Source organism: Leiobunum rupestre, chromosome 6, assembly GCF_980474605.1.
Source record: "Leiobunum rupestre chromosome 6, qqLeiRupe1.1.hap1, whole genome shotgun sequence".
Classification (NCBI taxonomy): Eukaryota; Metazoa; Arthropoda; class Arachnida; order Opiliones; family Sclerosomatidae; genus Leiobunum; species Leiobunum rupestre.
In genome coordinates, this window is record NC_143389.1 from 44,690,619 (window position 1) to 44,712,086 (window position 21,468).

A 21,468-nucleotide genomic window follows, 5' to 3' on the forward strand; every position below is an offset into this window, starting at 1 on the left:
GGTGTAGATTTCTTAGTAAAACGGGAGGGTTAACAGTTTCAATCGTCTGTTTGCGGATTTTAATTATTTTCAAATGATTAAGAAATTAGTTTCACGTTAAAAATAGTTATCTGCCTGGTTAAAAATTGTTCGAGTAGTTCAATTACCAAGGGAGAGCGAAAATTGTTTATTCGATAGCGAAGGTAATTGTAAAAAGGATGACCGCAAAGGCCTAACTTTGATAAGCTTTGTCAACTTCTTTTCGTAGATATTTCTGTCGTAATTTGATATTTTATTTAAATAACCCGGCCTTAGAATCTTATCTGACTTTGTTTAGGGCCCATTTAAAATTTGAAAGCATAAATCTAATTAGTTTTGTCGCTTTGACGAGATTACCAACAAAATGGCTACCTATTTAGTAGCTACGCGCGAAATGGTTTGAATTTTTGATCGCCCTCCCAGTTTCCTTGGAGACCATAGGCCCCTCCCTTCGGTGCAAACTATGTATACACATTTTAAAACAAATTACAATGGAGCTGGTCAATATCCGCCCAATAACTTATGTATAACCCCGGTCGAAATAAAATACAATTTAGCTTACCCCTGTCGAAATAAAATACATATTTTAAAACACAACAAATAGGTCTGATTGGTCAATATCCAACCAATAACTTTTACCCCTGTTGAAATGAAACTTTATTTACTTTTGGAGATAAATAAATAATACAATAACGACATAATAAACAATCAATACATATTTTAAAAACACAACAAATTACAATGAATAAAAGCGGTATTTATTTAAGTAATTGTTTGTTTTTATTTAAATAATAGGCTTATTCACTTTCAATTATTTAAACATTTTGCAATTTTTATTAAACTATTAGTTATTTAAATAAATATTGAAATATAGCCGAGCTTATTTTATTCATGGATTAATCTACTGCCGAGCACTAACTTTTGCAACTCGAAAGGCTATAATTTTACCCAAATAGATGTCTGGTTAATTTTTAATAGTAAAATAATATATTCTAAAGTTGGAAAAACATTTTTAAGTTACATAATCAATAAAAATTCCAAAACCATTTATTGAAAATAAATAAAAAATAATTAACTTTTTAAATTAAAAATAGCAACATTGTAGATAGAATTTTCTCTGACTATACACAGTAAACGAACGGCTGATTATTGGTGACTATATTAAAACAAAATTAAATTTATTAATTTGAATTATTTTCAAAATGAAACATTACTTACTTTGATTTATAAGTTTATTTTTCTGCTGAACAGCGTTACCAGAAACATGCTCTATGAAACTCTGCCGCATTGTGAACTATAAAAAATATCTATATATCTTTAAATTCATAAATTAAAAAATTACCTCTAGGATAGAACAGGTAATTTGATACCCACCCTTAATTATCGTCACGTGTAAACGTTATCAACTACAGTTACAGCCTTGGAAAACTAGTTTGGATTTTTCAACAATTGACTAATTATATCAATTAAACGCAAAAATGTTTATTAACATCTGGTATTATTGATCCTACTCTATTTTTTCTCAACTTTCGCATTTCCGCGCCAGATTGAATTAATCAATAAAATTATAAACGCAGATCACGTTTTGCCAGGAGACATTCAACAGAGCCAGTGAGAAGAAAAAACTGGTTTTTACAAACAACCGCTAGATATTAATAAAATATCAATTAATAAATCCTCTAATTTGAAAAAAATTGTAAATAAAAATGAATGTTTTTAAAACAAAGCTTATTGACAATTTACTTTTTGAAGATAATTGTTTATAATACTTAACAACTATTAATAATAATAGTAATAATAATAATAATACTTCTTTCGCCAAACACTAAATGTATTGGCTACCCGGATATTGCAATAAATAAGATAAAAAAATTTACACCAATAAAATTATTTTTTAAACAATTGCAAATTAAATTATATAAACAATAAAGATTAACAAAACAATCTCAAAATATGTACAAAATAGCCTATTTACTTAAGAGATAATTAGTAATATGAAAAAATTAAAGGTTGTAAAAATAGAACATTAAAGAAATTATATATATTATAAGGATACAATTAATAATAGTTATATTTACCTTAATTCGTAGAAGATATTTCTTTACTACGAAATTAGGTATCAGGTTTGAAATTCGAGCTAAATCTTGTAATTGTTAATTAGTATAATTAAATAAATATAATGATAAATATTAACTAACAAATTATTTGATATTATGATGTTGTAATGTGTTTACGTTGTTAAAAGAGCGGTTTTTATGCTGAATTTCCCTACACATTTGAACAACAGCATCATTGCTAATAATGGAATGGATTTGGTTTTGAATATAAAAATGTTTTTAAATTTAATTGTTTTCTTAATTTTACATTAACTGTGGAATTCAAAATAGAAATATTAATTGCAGAAGCATGTTCCTTAAAAAAGAGGATATTTAAATCTATTTTTTTAATTTTAAACCTTAATTAACGTGTCATTATTAATTCTGTTTAATTCACAATGCGCTTCTGATTTGATCTGTCTGTTTTAAAATTTAAATATTCAGTTTTTCATGTTTGCAGATTGAATTTCGTCAAATAAAATTAAAAAAATACTGGTAGAGATAAAAATATTAAATTAAAATTGATAAAAAGTAAATTAAATCTTATAAAGAATCTGGAGACTTTAGTTGATTGAAGAGTAGGTTGGTTTCTTCGTAGTACACCTCTGACAGGTGGCTCAAAAGTTCTTCCTCTTCTAGCAAAACGTATTCAATTAATATTTCACACATGTTTTCAATATTAATATAAAATTACTCTTTCGTGTTTATAATTTCAATTCTTAAATTACACAACTTAACAATAAAGAACCGATATCATATTAGTGTTCTTTTCGGAAATGTGGTACTGTAGAACTCAGGATTAAACTTTTTAAAGGCTTAGACTACACTACAGTAAAACCCAAAATTTATTAATAGGGCGTGAATCACCAGATATTACCTATCACACAGATAACACTTCTATTTTTTCGAGTTAAAAGTATAAGAAATAAAAGGTAATTGCCATGGTACATACATACGTCTTATTTTATTTATTATTTATTTATTTATGGTTATTTACTGTTTATTGCTTTGAAAAGCAAGTTTTCTAAAACCACCTCAATTTGTCAACCATTGGATAAAATATTTATTTGAACCGTGTTGTATTTAATAACATTTTTACATAATTTCACCGCTAGGTTTAATTATGGATTCATATTGTACCCGATTAATGTTTTTATTGCATTTATCAGAATTACGTTAACATAACATGAAATATTTGACTTGATTTCATATTGTCTCGGATATATTTTAGAATAAAATGTTTTAATTTTTATTAATTTTGTGTAAAACATTATGGATTCATATTTTACCCGATTAATGTTTTATTGCATTTATAACATGAAATATTTGACTTTATTCCATATTGTCTTCACGCGTACGGATATTTTTTTAGTATAACAAATTTGTATTTGTATTATTTTTGTTTAAAACATTTGCAGTTAAGGATATAAAAACAGATATAATTGGATTGAAAATATTGCAAGATAGTTGGAAGAGAGCAGAAAACTAGAAAGCGTGTTTACAAAAGGTTCTTTTAAACGTAACTTAGTGCATTAATTAAGTATTTTTTTAAATTTGAATATCAGAATTTTTTTATTTTAAAGTGTAATACCTAGAAGGATGTAAGACAATTTTTCCGAAAAAATAATAACAATTTTACAAGTATATTTAATTTCAGCTTCCGAGTTGAAAATTATCTTATAACATTGTATTATTCATTTTGAATTTTTGTTTAAAAACAAAATTTGGAAAAAAGTTATGTTATCAATTTTATTCAAATAAGCAACACTCGTTAGTTGTAAACTAGATTAAGTGTTAAAAACTAAAACCCAAAATTTGTTAGTAAACCATGATTTCCAAAAATTTACATATCAACCTCACAGAATGCTAAGCTTATCAGACAGTAAAGAGAGTCATAAAATCGATTGATTTAAAAGTTATTATAAATCCTACAAAATAAAGGTGTTTCGGATAGTTAAATTGTTCTCTTGGTAATTTGTATGATCGCTTACATGTATCGACTCCATTTTTTAAATTTCAATTAATTTAGTTTTTCATGATATTTATTATAAAGAAAAAATATCCAAAATAATGCAATAAAACCTTTAAATAATATTTTACCTCCGCTAATCTCGTAATGAGATTTTATCAAACCGCAAAATCTTCGTCACGAAATTTAAAAAAATATATAAAATATTAAGAAATGAAACATCTACATTTTAAGCAAAAAAATAAAATATTGTATCTATCTTCGGGGCAAACGTTTCTAATATTACGCAAACATTTAAAAAATTTCTTGTGGTTTCGGGCTACTATTTTTTGCATTGTAACACATTTTTCGTATACAGTACCTGTTTATTTATTTGATCTGCTTTAAAATACTAATTGTCTGATTATTATAGGACAAGAAAATTTACACTTATACGAAATGTTTATTATATTTTCTACAAAAGCATGTTTGGATGTATTATGTAATAATCGTATGATTAAATCTTATAAGAATTATCGCGATGTTTAGTGTTATTTAAAACTTTGAATGCTTGAATTAGTAAAATATTTCAAACCAGGCAAGAATAAGTTCCACTTAACCGAGCGAAGAGTATATGAATCGCAAAACACATTCTAGCCGGGGGCCACACTATTAATGGATAGGTAATTAACTTCTAGTAGTTTTACCTGTGGGTAAAAGTGATGAAAATGTAGTCAATCGAACCTGTGGTAAAACTGGGGTGTTATCATGTTGCCGAGCTTGTTCACCTTGGTATTAGGTATTATTTTTACGGTCTGTTATTGAACGTTCACAATTCACTTCTCTGTGATTCAATAGGATTTATTGACCATCACCTTGATTAATGTGTTACAATTATTACAATCAGTTTAATTTATTCCGATAGTTGGATTTACCACATACTATACAAATAATCCTTTAAAGTTGATCATAGCAAATTTAACATATTAATAATGGTGTCCTAGGTAAAATATTTACATGCCAAAAGAACATTATTAGATAAATAGACCGAGCTTAAAGACCATTTTCAATATAATAATATATCAAATGGGCTTTGAATTTTAAAATGTAAAATATATTATAACAGATTTGACATACTATGAATTACATTATTTTTGCGGTATTTATGAAGATTATAGTAGAATATCGCATTAGGAAACATTTCCATAATTTTAGTTTTAATGTAGTATGCAATTGTCAATTTAAAAGTAACAGTCCATCAGTTTGATATTTAAGAACATTTTGCAAATTATGTGATTATTAAATTTTAGAATCATTCCAGGTGAGATAATATTAAATTATTTTAGAATAAAGTCTTTATCTTTCAAGATTTACTGGTTCTATTAAATAACATGGAACAATGACAACATTTTTATCATCAGAGTAAATGAATCCTATTTCTTTTGAACGAAATTGTGCACCGTTTTTGCAAAATAGCGCAAATTAATGTATCTTTTGTTGCGATAAATTCTATATTATTAGTGATTTGAAGAAAAAACCCATGGACAATTTCATATAAAATGGGTAAATTTGAATACATTTCGGCTAAATCATATTAAATTGGGTAAGTTCTTATATTATTGGATTAACTTAATTTATTATGATTGACTTGATAATAAATTGAAAACATACATTTTGGTAAATGCTTGTATCTTGGGTTAATTGAAATAAATAAATTTAGTAGAAACAACATTGTCTACATTTATATAAATTTTAAGAAATTCAAATGTTATTTTTTATTTGAATAATTTTTGGTAAATTCCAATGATATTGCGTAATTAATATCATTTTGTTTAGTTTTTTAATTTTGACTAAGTTCAATTTACTAAGTGTAAGTTCATTTATCATTGGGTGGTGCCTCAGGTATTAACTTAGGTGATTATTATTATTAATGGGAATAATATCGATACATTTATTATCTAATTAAAATAAATATTGGGTAAATTTATGTAATGTTTTTGTAAATAGATGATTGCTTGCAACGAACAAATAGACCGAATTATTGAAGAATAACTACGGATTTTATCGGAACATGAGGTATTTGGTGGCAGGTGTTTTGAAAACAAATGGCATTAACTAGCTCAAAAACAGGTAGCTGATTTAAACAGCCCTATAATATTACAAATCTTTGTAAAACTTTAGTTTTGGGAAATACCGCTAGAAGACGCCAGTCACATTTAACCATCATGTGACTACAGCAACTTTTTCTTGATTTTTATAATCATCCAGCATTCATCAACGAATCTTTTCCGATGACTGACAGTCAGTAAAATACGTAAAAAATACATTTTGAAAGTAAAAGGATAAAGAGTTTCAACTCAAATTTTAAGGCAACCCTTTTTAAATGTAAACGAGTTGGCAGTTGTAGAAAGGGTGATCATCCTTTACTAATTCATATACAGCGGTATCCGAATTGCAAATTTGTTCAGGATGAATCTACAGAAAATGTTCCCGTGCTACGCATAACGAACAATCCTTGGGAATTTAAGCCCAATGCGATCTGAATTCGTACGAATACAATCGTTTAAAAATTTCCCGCAAAATATTACCCGAGATGTAAATTTGTTTTAAAGCAGAACTGTGGTAATATACCGGGCGAGTATCGTTCAAATCAAAAACCCTATTCTAGCTTAAACGAGAAGGTTTTGGTCTATTGTTTAATTAATAATTTAATTAACAGTCTAGATCGAAGGAAATCTAAACCATTTTGTAGCATTTTATAATGAATTTTTTAGCAAAATATCGGTCGATCGAGTACTATAAAAAATATTATTTAGTTAACATTTAAATTAAAACAAAAGATAAAATAAATATTAAATTGTTTGTAATTTAGACTAAAAATATTACGTTGAATAATAAAAAAAAGGTAGTATGAGTTTGAAAGACTTTTATTTTTGAACATGTTTTCAATACTTATAATTGTTTCTAAAACACTTTTTAAATATTGTACGTCATTTAAACAATGATCCATTAATTCCCTTACGTCAAATGGGCAATAACCTATAAATTGATCCAAAAAATCTTCTTCCTCTTGATAATCCTGTGAAATACGAAAGGCAGCGTAGATTTCTACGAAATCACAGAGTGCTTCTCGCTAATATAAATCAAAACAAATTAACGATGTTTCGTGTAATGAAATTGATTTCTTACTATTTTGTATGATCGCTTAAATGTATCGGCTCTTTCCGAAAAAATTGATACTGTTACAACTAGTCGACTGTCCGACCTAAATTTTAAAGATACTACAACAACAAAAAAAACAATTTTAAAACAATATAAGTTATTTTAAAAATACACAATTTTTGCCGAGTTAATTAGCAATTCAACGTAACGGCTATAAAACACAGTAAATTTAGTTCTAGCTAGATCGAATAAAACGTGTAGGAATGTTTTAATAGAGAGCGTTTCTCACCGTTCTTCCTTATCGTAAGGTTTTTTCTCCCGGTATACCCTGGAGTTGGTGCGCGTAACGTTTTCCCTCACGCTAAGATAGCCCGCCGGCTAAGACAGTTTGGGGAAACTCCGCCTTGATGAGGGTTGTTTTATCTGATTGTTTAGTATGTAATAGTATTATGTAAATTTATAACATAAAACTCAAAAATGAATAATACAATGTTATAAAATAATTTTCAACTCTGAACCTGAAATTAAATATGTTTGTAAAAAATTGTTATAATTTGTTTTTAAATTATCTTACATCCTTCTAGCTGTCACACTCTAAAATAAAAACTCTGATTTAAAATTAAAAACTTTTATTAATATTTTACAACATTTTTTGTTGACACAAAGGAACTATCGTTAACAACATTTAACACGCTATCTATAAAAACCACTAAATCGTCTATCACCTTTAAGAACCCAGTTTTTGGGGCTCCTTCCAAAAGCATTTCGTGAGAATTATGCTCTTTTTGAAAATATATCATTCTTTGTGCAATTAAATCCATTTCAAGATTTCGATTTAGATTTTTCAATTCTTTATTTAAATGTTTAATCAGTTCATAATCCTTAAACGGTTCCTTATTTTCTTTATAAGTCATTATTCGCCAACAAAAATCAAAGCGAAACTAGTTTGTATAGAAAGCGATGTGGTTTGTTTTTTCTAACAGACCACGTAATATAAACTACATTAACAACCCCGATTTTAAACAGGTTACACAAAAATATTTTATCGTTACACCTTGAAATAAAAATTATAAATAAAAAATTTTTTAACTTTTTTTTGTGATATTATTTTACATTTCCAATTTGGCAAGAATAAATGGACACAAATGAATCTGATTACCGCGAACTATTAACGGTACATCACAATCTTTCCGTCTTTCAACAATTAAACCGTAGAAAGGGCGAAAAAGCTCCAGGTGGATAATTCATCTTAACTCAATAATCTTTTTCTTCCGAAATCCTTTGCAAATATTCGTTAGGTTCCTTTCGTATGAAAGGTAACAAACTTTCAAGGAGTATTCTCTCTGCTATATATTCCGCTTGAAGTTTTCGTTTCTGTTTTTTCAATTCTATAATTGTATGCTGTAGTGACAACAATTCATTCTCCTTACACAATTCCTTATTTTGTTCAGCACTCATTTTTTTCGACTGTCGTCAACAGATTTTATTCTGTTATGTGTCAAAAGTAATGAAATAGGCAAAATCCATAAAAATCAAAATTCTTGGTATTTGTTCATAGAGTGCCGGTTTTAAATAAAATTCTTTTTTTAATCATCACACTAACATCATTATGGAAAGCACGTGCCAGTTCTATTATTCCCGCCCATTATTTCGTTTTCCATGAAACCTAACGATCGTTTTGTCGTTATAAAATACCAACGAGCTTGTGAAAATGATAATTTGACTAATCTAAGTTATATATATATTATATTTGCTGTTGCCAATAACTAAATCTTTAAACCGATCTTGTGACGTATACGCTAAAATATAAAATAATAATAGATGTCTGTATGTATTAAAAATGCAATATACATACATGTTTGTAACGAAATTTTCCATTATTTAATATTTGTACCCAATTAAATTAATTATAAATATAATTAAAATGAAGCATAAGCAAGCGACAATAAAAACCATTGACTGTACGCTTAATAAAGAAACCATTCAAATTAAAAATACAGCCCTCTAGAAATTATAATAGTGGTAATAATAAATGTAATTATAAATGTATTTCATAGTTTACACATAATATAGGTTGTTTACATTAAAAGACGGGAGATAAATAACTCCATATGTCATCTTCAAAACTTATTGTAGCCTATTGAACCAGAAAACGTACAAATACAATAAACAGACTAAGATACGATAAGAACGATTTATTCTTAATTTGTTACGTTTATTCAATACACGAAGATAAACGTTCACGAATGCAAATTTTTTCACGCGGACAAATACATGAAATTAAGTTTTAATACGCTTATAGTAGTTAAGATACCTAAAAATTCCAGATAATAAGACGTACGTAAATTCTGGTACCTTTTAATATTCATTTACCTAATTTTAAGTTTAATTTACGCTTAGATTTATCTTTGTTGTCAACTTATTTCAGAAAATTCAAACTGATCCCAGTTTTTTACAAACTCAGTTAAATATTTCATGCTTCACATTTATAATTTTTAAAGCTTTTAAATAATTTTGTGTGGCAATATAAATTTAGTTTGAGGTCGATGCTATCAATTGTTAATAAAAATTATACGTTATTGAGTTTTTATTACTAAACTTGGAGATACTTATTTTATCAATAATTATATTCATCAAACAATCATAGTAGGGATGATCTGATTTAGAAAGAATTGGTCATATATACCCAGTTAATTTTTTAATCGGAATTGTATTTATACATTGTTGTTTTCTTGTAATAAAATTATATTAACTCTATCTTAACAAATTCTATATATAATCATATATACCAATATTTGTTTATATAAAAAATTAAATAAAACATTTTTTAACTGTTGGTTAAATATTTATTTAATTATTTTACATAAATTAAATTATAAACATTAAGTTGTGTTAGTTGGTTGAACCGAACCCATGACATCCTCTTTCCGTTTCTTTAAATTTCTGTTTAATAACAAGAAATAGTATATTATGTCTAAACTTTAGGTAAAGTCTTGGTTAAACATACTTCACACTCTACTACTGATGGATAAAATATTCTCTCACAAATCAATTGCGCTATTTTATCACCTCTTAAAATTTTATAATCAACTTTCCCATGATTGATTAAAACAATACCAATTGGTCCAGTATAGTCTATGTCAATAACTCCGGCTAAAACATCAATTCCGTAATGAAGGGCCAAACCACTGCGAGGAGCTTTTTAAACATGGTAAATTAAGAACTCATTTCTTAAATTTTTACAACATTTTGAAAAATTTTACCAATACGACCATAGGTGTTTTCGGGAAGTAAAATTTTTAAATCTGTTTCTATTAACATCCTGTTTCCAGAAACCAATATATAATCATATGCAGATTTTAAATCTAAGCCTGCTGAAAATTTGGTTGCGCGAACTGGATCGAAAGCATTCTTTGATATTTTTACAAATTTTATTTCCATTTAAATCTAGTTCACTTTTATGTAAGAAAAATGTTCAAACACTTGTCTTATTTGAACTACGTCCCCGGAACGAAACAAATTTGTCAGTCAGTGTGCTTTCCTACCATGGAAAATGTCACCTTTTTATACAGAATGTGACTGTATGTGTAATACTATTAACCGTAATTTTTTTAATCTGACAACGCCCTATTTTTATAGAAAAGAATACGCATATCTAAAAAAGATAATTAACATTTAACTATACTTAATGTATAATATATCCAAGGTAAGTTTTATAATTTAAAAAATAAGTATAGTTCATTTTTGTTTTAAATTTGAAATCACCCTTTTAATATGTTTAAAGGATATGTATTTACGAGAATGATGAATTATAATTTACGTTTGATATTAAGTTAGAAGGTTACACCTATTATTTATAATTACAATTAATTATTTTTGAGACATAGATATTTGATTAATCATTTCTAGAAATGTTTTTTAAATATGTTACAGTATTAAAAAACTGCACCTTGACACAAATTAGATCAATATTTTTATCTCTCAGCATTCTAATTTAAATTCTTTACTAATTTATATATTTATATTTATCTCACAAAATAAATAAAAACTTGAGAATTTATCTTCAATTAGTTAATAGCAAGATATTTTTGGTTAAAACAGTTATAAGTAAATAGATATATTACCTCATTTTTTAGTTAAGAAGAAAAACTTCTACGAAATAATGTAATTATAAATATTTTTAATTATATCGTTTTTTCTAGTTTTTTACAACCATTATTTTTTTCATATTCCTAATAATTGGATGGTTTATTTTGTACAGATTTTTGGAATTGAATTATTATTAAAATCTTTATAAATTGTATAATTTATTTTGTAATTCTTCGCAAAAAATGATTTTATTCGAGTAAAATTTTATTTATTTTAATCTAATTAAGTGGTTTGTACTAGGATGGTATTCGTTACATATAGACTTTCTGTGGTCGCCTACAAATTTTGTCTTTGGCAAAATAAATATTATTAAATATTATAAAAAATTGTATCTTCAAAAGTAAATTGTTATTGAATTTTGTTTGAAAGAAATCTTACGTAGGAAAATAATAACAGTGGATTTTATAGAAAACGATTTATTTACATGTTTTAAATCATTTTACAAGTTTTTCAAGATTTTGCAATATTTCAATAGAAGTTTCCGCATTGTTGGGAATTAAAATTTGATTATTTTTACAATATTCTTCAAAATAAATAAGTGCTTCCAACTGATTATCGCTCGGCATTTTCAAATCGTTTGTAAGTACAGGATTAGACTCCATTAAAGAATCCAATGTTTCTTCAGCCATGTTAAGAATATTAGAATCTATACTTTCTTCTTTACTAGTTGGTTCAACATTTGAGTTCAAAGGTTGAATCTTACCGTAGATTACTAATTCATCGTACCATTCTTGATTTTTTACGTTAAACTCGTTCAAATAATCAATAATTTGGTCGTCTAATATTTCTTCTTCGCTTGTGTATTTCGGTTGATTTGAATGAAGACAATCGCAAACATCAATATTAAGAAGTGTTTTATTAGAATAACTAGATGTCAAATGGTTCATCAGATGCATCTTAAAAACTCTTCGTTCCAGAAATAAAGCTTGACAAACCCAGCATTTAACACTAAATTTAAAACTATCTATAAAATCAAACGCGTGTTTTCGACATGGCTGGTCAAAATAACATTCATTATCAACTAGTGAATCGCATTTAAATTCTGGTTTCCCCATAAATAACTTCATTTTTTTAACTTTTAAAGAGGGCGATTTTTGAGACATCTCGCGTTTTCCCATTTCAACTGTGATATAATAAAAAAAATTTACTCGCAATTAGGTTTTACATTGATATTATACAACTCAACAAATAACTTATATTTTGAAAAATATTAAATTCCTCAAGGTTAGCAGGTTTGTGTATTGATGTGGGGAAAGCACATTCCAACGATACAAACACCCTTTTAATATATAAAAAGTACATGTATTTACGATAAATTTGTATTATAATTATCGTTTAATAAGGTTGAAAATAATTACAAAATATAAATTATTTTTGAAACATAATTATTTGATTAATTATTTCTAAAGGTGATTTTAAATATACTATATTATGAAAAAAGATTTTACCTTGACTTATTTTTATATAACCTGAAATCTTCGGGGTTTTTAATTTATGATAATATTAATATCTACACATACATAATTTGTATAAAAACTTGAATTATACCTTTAATCATTAGAAATATATTCGCCGTGTAAACGAGAGAGTTGAATATTAAGAAATACAGTTTTTCTTCAATTTTGGAAATAAAAGTATGTTATTTAGTAATTTTAATATTCTTTAATTATATTTTTTAATTATTTCTTCATTTTATATAGTGGACGAGAGTTCTTGCAAAAATTTGTTAGAAAGAGGTTCTGTTAAAGTACAAAAAGATGGTTTTATTTGTTGTCCTTATTGTTTTGGATATACTGAGTCGTTAGAAACATATGGTGGACTCCTGTATTATTGTTGTAGTAAACAATGTCGATTTTACTACCAACCTGTTGTTTTTAGACAAGGCAATTGTTTATCAATGAGAATTCCATCGGATGCATTATTAATCTTTCCTCAACATTTAATTTGTATAATATGTGGTGTAAGAGGAAATAGAAGACGTTCGAGAGATACAGATTGTATAGAATCCGAATATAGTTCGGTATGTATTTATCCTCGATCTAAAAAAAACACTGTGTATAAAATGAAATAAATCTTTTTTTTATAAATATTTCTTGTATTATATAGAGAAAAGTTATATAAACAACAGAGCAATACAAAATAAAATTTAATTTTTTGAAAAAAACCGTTTTTTAATTCACATTAAATATATACAACGTTTGTTAGAGCAACCAGTTTTTTTTTCTCACTGGCTCTGTGGAATGTCTCCTGGCAAAACGTGATCTGCGTTTATAATTTTATTGATTAATTCAATCTGGCGCGGAAATGCGAAAGTTGGGAAAAAATAGAGTAGGATCAATAATACCAGATGTTAATAAACATTTTTGCGTTTAATTGATATAATTAGTCAATTGTTGAAAAATCCAAACTAGTTTTAGAAGGCTGTAACTGTAGTTGATAACGTTTACACGTGACGATAATTAAGGGTGGGTATCAAATCAGTTTTACAAGGTTACATTAGAATGTTGAACCAGTTATAGCTCGCAATCCGGCAGAATTTCATATACCGTGTCTTGTACGATGGCTTTGCGTGTTTCTGGTAACTTTGTTCATCAGAAAAATAAACTTATAAATCAAAGTAAGTAATGTTTCATTTTGAAAATAATTAAAATTATTAAACTTAATGTTGTTTTAATTTAGCCACCGTTAAACACCCGTTCGTTTACTGTGTATAGTCAGAGAAAATTCTATTTACAATGTTGCTATTTTTAATTTAATTATTATTATTTTTTATTTATTTTCAATAAATGGTTTTTGGAATTCTTATTGATTATGTAACTTAAAAATGTTTTTCCAACTTTAGAATATATTATTTTACTATTAAAAATTAACCAGCCATCCATTTGTGTAAAATTATAGCCTTTCGAGTTGCAAAAGTTAGTGCTCGGCAGTAGATTAATCCATGAATAAAATAAGCTCGGCTATATTTCAATATTTATTTAAATAACTAATAGTTTAATAAAAATTGCAAAATGTTTAAATAATTGAAAGTGAATAAGACTATTATTTAAATAAAAACAAACAATTACTTAAAAAAATACCGCTTTTATTCATTGTAATTTGTTGTGTTTTTAAAATATGTATTGATTGTTTATTATGTCGTTATTGTATTATTTATTTATCTCCAAAAGTAAATAAAGTTTCATTTCAACAGGGGTAAAAGTTATTGGGTGGATATTGACCAATCAGACCTATTTGTTGTGTTTTAAAATATGTATTTTATTTCGACAGGGGTAAGCTAAATTGTATTTTATTTCGACCGGGGTTATACATAAGTTATTGGGCGGATATTGACCAGCTCCATTGTAATTTGTTTTAAAATGTGTATACATAGTTTGCACCGAAGGGAGGGGCCTATGGTCTCCAAGGAAACTGGGAGGGTGATCAAAAATTCAAACCATTTCGCGCGTAGCTACTAAATAGGTAGCCATTTTGTTGGTAATCTCGTCAAAGCGACAAAACTAATTAGATTTATGCTTTAAAATTTTAAATGGGCCCTAAACAAAGTCAGATAAGATTCTAAGGCCGGGTTATTTAAATAAAATATCAAATTACGACAGAAATATCTACGAAAAGAAGTTGACAAAGCTTATCAAAGTTAGGCCTTTGCGGTCATCCTTTTTACAATTACCTTCGCTATCGAATAAACAATTTTCGCTCTCCCTTGGTAATTGAACTACTCGAACAATTTTTAACCAGGCAGATAACTATTTTTAACGTGAAACTAATTTCTTAATCATTTGAAAATAATTAAAATCCGCAAACAGACGATTGAAACTGTTAACCCTCCCGTTTTACTAAGAAATCTACACCGGCAAAATGGAGGCATAGTTCATTCTAGCTCAAATTAAATATTTATTCTTGGTTCTTATATCTATACTTGGAACTGCGTCATTGATGACGTAGGGATGCAAACTATGTATTGATTGTTTATTTATTTATTTCCAAAAAGTAAATAAAGTTTAATTTTCAACAGGGGTAAGTAGGATATCACGTGATTGGCTGTGGCCAAAAGTTGCCAAGGGTATAAAGCGAAGGTCGCGAATTCGTTTCCCCATCTCGCAAATAACTAATTAGCATTTTAAACGGCGAAAAAACGAAAAAAATAAAAAAGTAACACCAAAAGTAAATTAACATAAGTATTTGGTGGGGTTACATATTACCGCCGATATCTCGGTTCGACCTTGTCCGATCGTGACCAAACTTGTTGATTTGATAGACCGAGGCTTAGTGGTTGTGGACAGGTGTCAGGCGTCGAGGTCAAAGATTATCTTCAAGGTGAAATTTGAAAACAAAAATATTTTCGATTTTTCCAAGGACAAAAATTTTTTGGAAAATATTTTTGGGGGGTGGGGGGGTTGTTTTGGCGGCCATCTTGGCGGCCATCTTGGATTTACATGTTCATATTTAGTTATTCTCTACTGTTACTTTTATTTCTAGAGAATCTGGTTAAATATTCTATTGAAATTAAATATTTAGCATATGGGGGAATATTATCGTACCTTCGGGGTTTTTATGGTAGGAAACGTTTAGTTCAAAAAATTCTACATTCTTTACCCGTTAAAAGCCTACCGTAAAACTTGTTTAAGCAATTTAAATGGGAATCTCTTTAGCGTAATGTTTGAATGTACATTTTTTCAAAGGTAAAGTACGCCTTCAAGTATGTTACTCCATTTACTTTTTAAATCTTACCCTATGTCTTAGCAAATAGAAGACGGGCTAAGCCATCCCTCGAAAACGTAACCGGGGGAACTTTTAGGAGTGTAGATCGTACACTCTAAAGCAGCGGTTCTCAAAAGGTGTTCCGCGGAACCCTGGGGCTCCGTCGAAGGGTCACAGGGGTTCCGGGAATTCACAGCGCGGCCATCTTTGTTTGTGTCAAGAGTCTTTTAAGATAAGTTAAAAAATTAGTTGGGGTTCCGATAGAATTAGGTGGATAATTTAGGGTTCCATAGCAAAAACAAATTGGGAACCGCTGCTCTAAAGCTACGTCAAGACTCTTACAAGTTTCCATTACACGTTTTTAAGGGGTGGCTTAAACTCTCTATTATGGCCAGCAGTTCTTTAGGTCGGCGAGTATCTGCTAAATTAAATTTCCACGGTGACTTTCCTTGTCAAACTCACCACTTCAAAGACTTCGGCGATAAAGAAATATCTTCATATATGAATAGATATTATACGCTTTGCTCCGTAAGATTAGAGAGGTTAAGCCAGAGCCCGAAAACGTGTAAGGGGAACTTGAAGAAATATAGACGTACCTTTGTGTGTATAGCCTGTACCTGCTAAAAGTTCCCCTACACATTTTCTGGTGCTAGCTTAACCGGTCTACTTTCTGATTTTGTATCGTGATTAGGGAAAATATAATCATATACTTCGATTATATAACTCTAATAATAATAATAATAACCAGCTAGGCTTTTAATCGCTAATTGAGAGCCAAAGTAACAGTTGTCTAAAAACTGCTATATGATAAAAACGTTTTATTTGGTTTTAAATCCGTTAATATAGATATAGTAAAAAAGGTTTAAAAGTATAAGAAACGAAATAATGAGTCAATCTAATGTCGAAACATGCGAGGTTTCTTATTTCGAATATCTTTCAAAAGCCACGTATCTCGACTGGTTTGATTTTTCCTCTCACGTAGCGAAATATAAATTTTTAAAAAACATGCATATTTATCAATCCTGTATTCAATCTATGATATATATTTAGTGGTCTCACAGCGTTTTTTCGAATTTAATCTGAAGCTTAAAATAACATTGGTAAAGGTCACGTACGGGGTGGGAGAGGGCACTATATAAAAAGGACTCGAGGAGATACGTAAAAAAATGGGAAAATCCATGGGAACCTTAGTTCTCCATCTACGTACAGTTCTGGATAGATGATGTATATTGTATAAGCATACCCGAGAGGAAAGCCGAGTTATATTTTTAATGCTGCGCGAAAGCCAGATCTTTTTATTACGCTCGTTTCTCCGTCGTTGTCATAGCGACGGCTGCGCGCTTTATCAGCTTTCAAGAGATTCTTCGTTTAGATAAGGCTAGAAAATATATATTTTAGCGGTAAAAATCAAAGACCAATAGTTGGCTTTCTCTGTAGATAAAGGTTTTTATCGATCTCATTATAAAAAGAATTCAAAGATAATAAAGTTAGCTACTCTCGATCCCGACCATAGAAAGGGAAAAATTCATATCGTAATTAGAGTAATTTGGTTTCAATAATACTTTTACCCAAATCGAGAGGCCACGAGCAGGACTTCAATAATACTTTATTGTCCTTTTTACCCAAATCGAGAGGCCACGAGCAGCTACGTTGCTAAGCGGGAACTTACATCAGTTAAATTTGAAATTGCGCAAACCAGGATTACCAGGAATTACCATTTCTAAGGTTACAACTGGGTATAGTATCCGAATGACTTTCACAATGGCCGCGTAGTTTTGGTTTTGCAATTCAAATTTATAACGCATTCCACTCGAACTTAATCTCGACCGACACGATTAATTACCGGATACTTTTAATTAGTGTTTTATTAAAATTAACTTAATTTCCTTTTTTTAAAGGCTGTAAAATTAATTAATAAGCTTTGTAATTAAATTCAACACCGTGAAATAAAATTTTTAATCCGATGATTTTTTAGTTCGTATAAATAATAAATTGATTACTTTGTAATACTGTGTTACGTTAAATGTTTCACAAACTGAAAATAATCCTATTAGGAAAGATAGTGACAATTTTCGCGGAATTTGGAAAATCAATATTTAAATTATTTAATCACCTCGTTTTAGGTGTCAAAGTATGCGCGATTAAAATTTACATTCGTCCAAAGTCCTTACTTCCGAATTTCATTCAATTTTGTAACGAGACAATTTCATCTATTTTTGACTTACCTCCTCCTGTAGAAATGTTCCAACCGCGGAGCTTCGGGTCACACCGCGTTGGCTAACATTTAGGGGTAATAATCCGGACGCACTCGACAAAATTGAATACGTAACATTAAAAATAATGAATATTAATAAAACGTAGCGCGACGTATGATTATACTAAAAGTGCTAATATATACGACGTGCCTTAGAGATATAGGCCTAGTTATTAAAAATTATCAATTTAATTACGGGAACGAGGAGAGAGCGGACAAAGCCTATACAGGGTGGAAGCCTCAGCCGTGGTCCAGTCTCGGTACTTCTCCTAGTACACCCGAGTGCTGTGGGTGGAACACTTCTACAGGCGCTGGTAGGTCAAAAATAGACCAATGGGAGAATTGGATGCCTCAGTCGTGGTCCAGCCTCGGTACTTTTCCTAGTCTAAAAATATACCAATGGAAGAATTAGAAACGCATCCTCCAAATGCTTTTTCGGGCGATTGAATAAAGATGCGCTTCTAATTATGCCATTGGTCTATTTGTGGAATACCAGCTCCTGTAGAAGTGTTCGACCCGCAGCACTCTGGTGTACTAGGCGAAGTAGCGAGGCTGGACCAGGGCTGAGGCTTCCACCCTGTATAGAGTGACGTCGTGGAAGCCGGCGAAGGAATTGGCGCGGGCAAAATAAGGCCGCGTTCATTTCTCTTTCTCGGCGTCGAGATGAGGCGCTGCAATTTCTATTAGGTAATTGACCAAGCGGACAGAGAACTCGCGAATTACGGAAAAGGCAAACGCGGATCCTTCACAAGCCCTGTTGGAGTTTCCGAGCACCGAGAATGCCGCTGTAGAGAAATAGAGAGATAATGAGGGGAAATACGCCCAGGATGACCTATAATAATTCAAACTTTGTTGTTGCTTCGCAAACGCCTAATGCCCCGACCCTTTTACGGCGAAATATAAGGCACTTTGGAGTTATTTAGACGGTACAATCCTGATGGTATATTCCAATGTCAAATAAAACGCGTTTGATGAACCATTTTCGTAAGGAATTTTAAATAATTTCTATATCGTTGCTATAGAGTTCTTTCAATTTGAATCTCATGACGTCACCAATGTTATTCGCCTATTGAGAATAACCTGTAACTGTCATGGCGGCCACGGTGAACACTACAGCTCTGACGTCACTTGTTTTTCATAAAACTTATCAAACGAAAGCGCTCTATAGACGACAAGCAATTTTTGATATAATTTTGGAATCAAATTTAATCCACAAATTTTCTTAAGGGATAACGCCTATAGTTTCATTAAAATCGCGAAATATTTAACTAAACATTTACAATCAATAGTAATTATTTCGTAATAGTATATAGAAGTCTCTTATTTGCTAATATAATCAACCAATGTCTTTTTAATTAAATTATTCAATATCGCGGATTCACGCGTCCCAATTTCCGATGAGTCGTTTTAATCATTAACTTTCTCTCGCGTCTTCAGGCCCTCTTTCACCTTCTCGCTGTTTCCGGTGAGAGGGGGGTGTCTAGTATAATTTGCTTTATTAACATAATTATTCTTATACTTAATTTCGTTTTCCTTTTCAGCCGCTGATTTTACGCAGAAATTATCTTCTATTCACGAACAACATGCCGAACAATTACAACTTTTGGTGGAGAATTTCCGCAAGAGAAACGCCGAACTTCGTCGAGAACGGTAAGCGCGCAGAGATTATAATTGCATTATCTAATAACGAAGGAAACCCGGGATGAGAGAATACAATTTAAATTCAATTTTAAGGGAAACTTGTAATTTTCTTATTATCTTAGTATTCTTCTAATTCAAGAAGAACTATTTAGGTTACTGAGAACGTATTTCGGTTACTGATAACGTATTTCAATTATAGAGAACGTATTTAAGCTACTGAGAACCAATTTCGGTTACTGAGAACGTATTTAGGTTACTGAGAATGTATTTAAGCTATTGAGGGCGTATTTCTATTACTGATAACGTATTTAGGTTACTGAAAACGTATTTAAGCTACTGCTAACATATTTAGGTTACTCAGAACGTATTTAAGCTATTGAGAGCGTATTTCTATTACTGTTAACGTATTTAGGTTACTGATAACGTATTTTGATTATAGAGAACGTATTTATGTTACTGAGAACGCATTTAAGCTACTGAGAACGTTTTTAGGTTTCTGATAATGTATTTAGGTTACTGAGAACCAATTTCGGTTGCTGATAACGTATTTAGGTTACTGAGAACGTATTTAAGCTACTGATAACGAACGTATTTAAGCTATTGAGAGCGTATTTATATTACTGTTAACGTATTTAGGTTACTGATAACGCATTTTGATTATAGAGAACGTATTTATGTTACTGAGAACGTATTTAAGCTACTGAGAACGTTTTTAGGTTTCTGATAACGTATTTAGGTTACTGAGAACCAATTTCGGTTACTGATAACGTATTTAGGTTACTGAGAAAGTATTTAAGCTGCTGAGAATGTTTTTAGGTTTCTGAGAACGTATTTCGGTTACTTCGAACGTATTTAGGTTGCTGAGAACAAATTTCGGTTACTGAGAATGTATTTAGGTTACTAAGAATGTATTTAGGTTACTGAGAATGTATTTAATCTATTGAGAGCGTATTTATATTACTGATAACGTAGTTAGGTTACTGTGAACGTATTTAGGTTACTGAGAACGAATTTATGTTACGGGGAACGTACGAGAAGTACTGCCTGGAGCAGACTGAAAATCGTGAAAGGACTAAAAAATAAATTATATATGTATGCACTTGGAATGACTAATACCATTTGTATCGTTCTGCGAAAGCGGCTGGAAAAACGAACGGGGCCTAAACTACATAGAATGTAAGACGTAACGCGTAATTTTAAATTCATTGACTGTCTGTCGATGTTAAAAAACCACGAAGCTGGAAAGAAACTGAAGCGCACTCACTCGGAAAATAGACTTATATCAGAAAATGAATTTAAGAAACCCCGATTTGTTCTCACACTGAAGATCTCAAGTGGAGAATTTGTCACGTTCTTCGGAGAAATGGTCATATTCAGCGTAAAATCACGTATTCAGATACTTTAAAAAAGAGCAAAGAGGGCAAGGCTTAAAGTCGTCTAGGAGATGAGACTAGCTTAGCACGTCGCGGCGTAAACCACGCCCGTTTCTATGAGAATCA

At 29.7% G+C, this 21,468-nt stretch overlaps 1 protein-coding gene across 6 annotated transcripts in view; it reads left to right on the plus strand.

Moving 5' to 3' along the window:
- Stacl (SH3 and cysteine-rich domain-containing protein) overlaps positions 1–21,468 on the plus strand; it is a 152,043-nt gene that overhangs the window by 66,291 nt on the left and 64,284 nt on the right. For all 6 annotated transcript variants that reach the window (XM_090180018.1, XM_090180019.1, XM_090180020.1 and 3 more), the window contains exon 2: positions 19,870–19,978. In XM_090180018.1, coding sequence (XP_090036144.1) covers positions 19,870–19,978 — 109 coding nt within the window. The remainder of the gene's footprint in view (positions 1–19,869; positions 19,979–21,468) is intronic.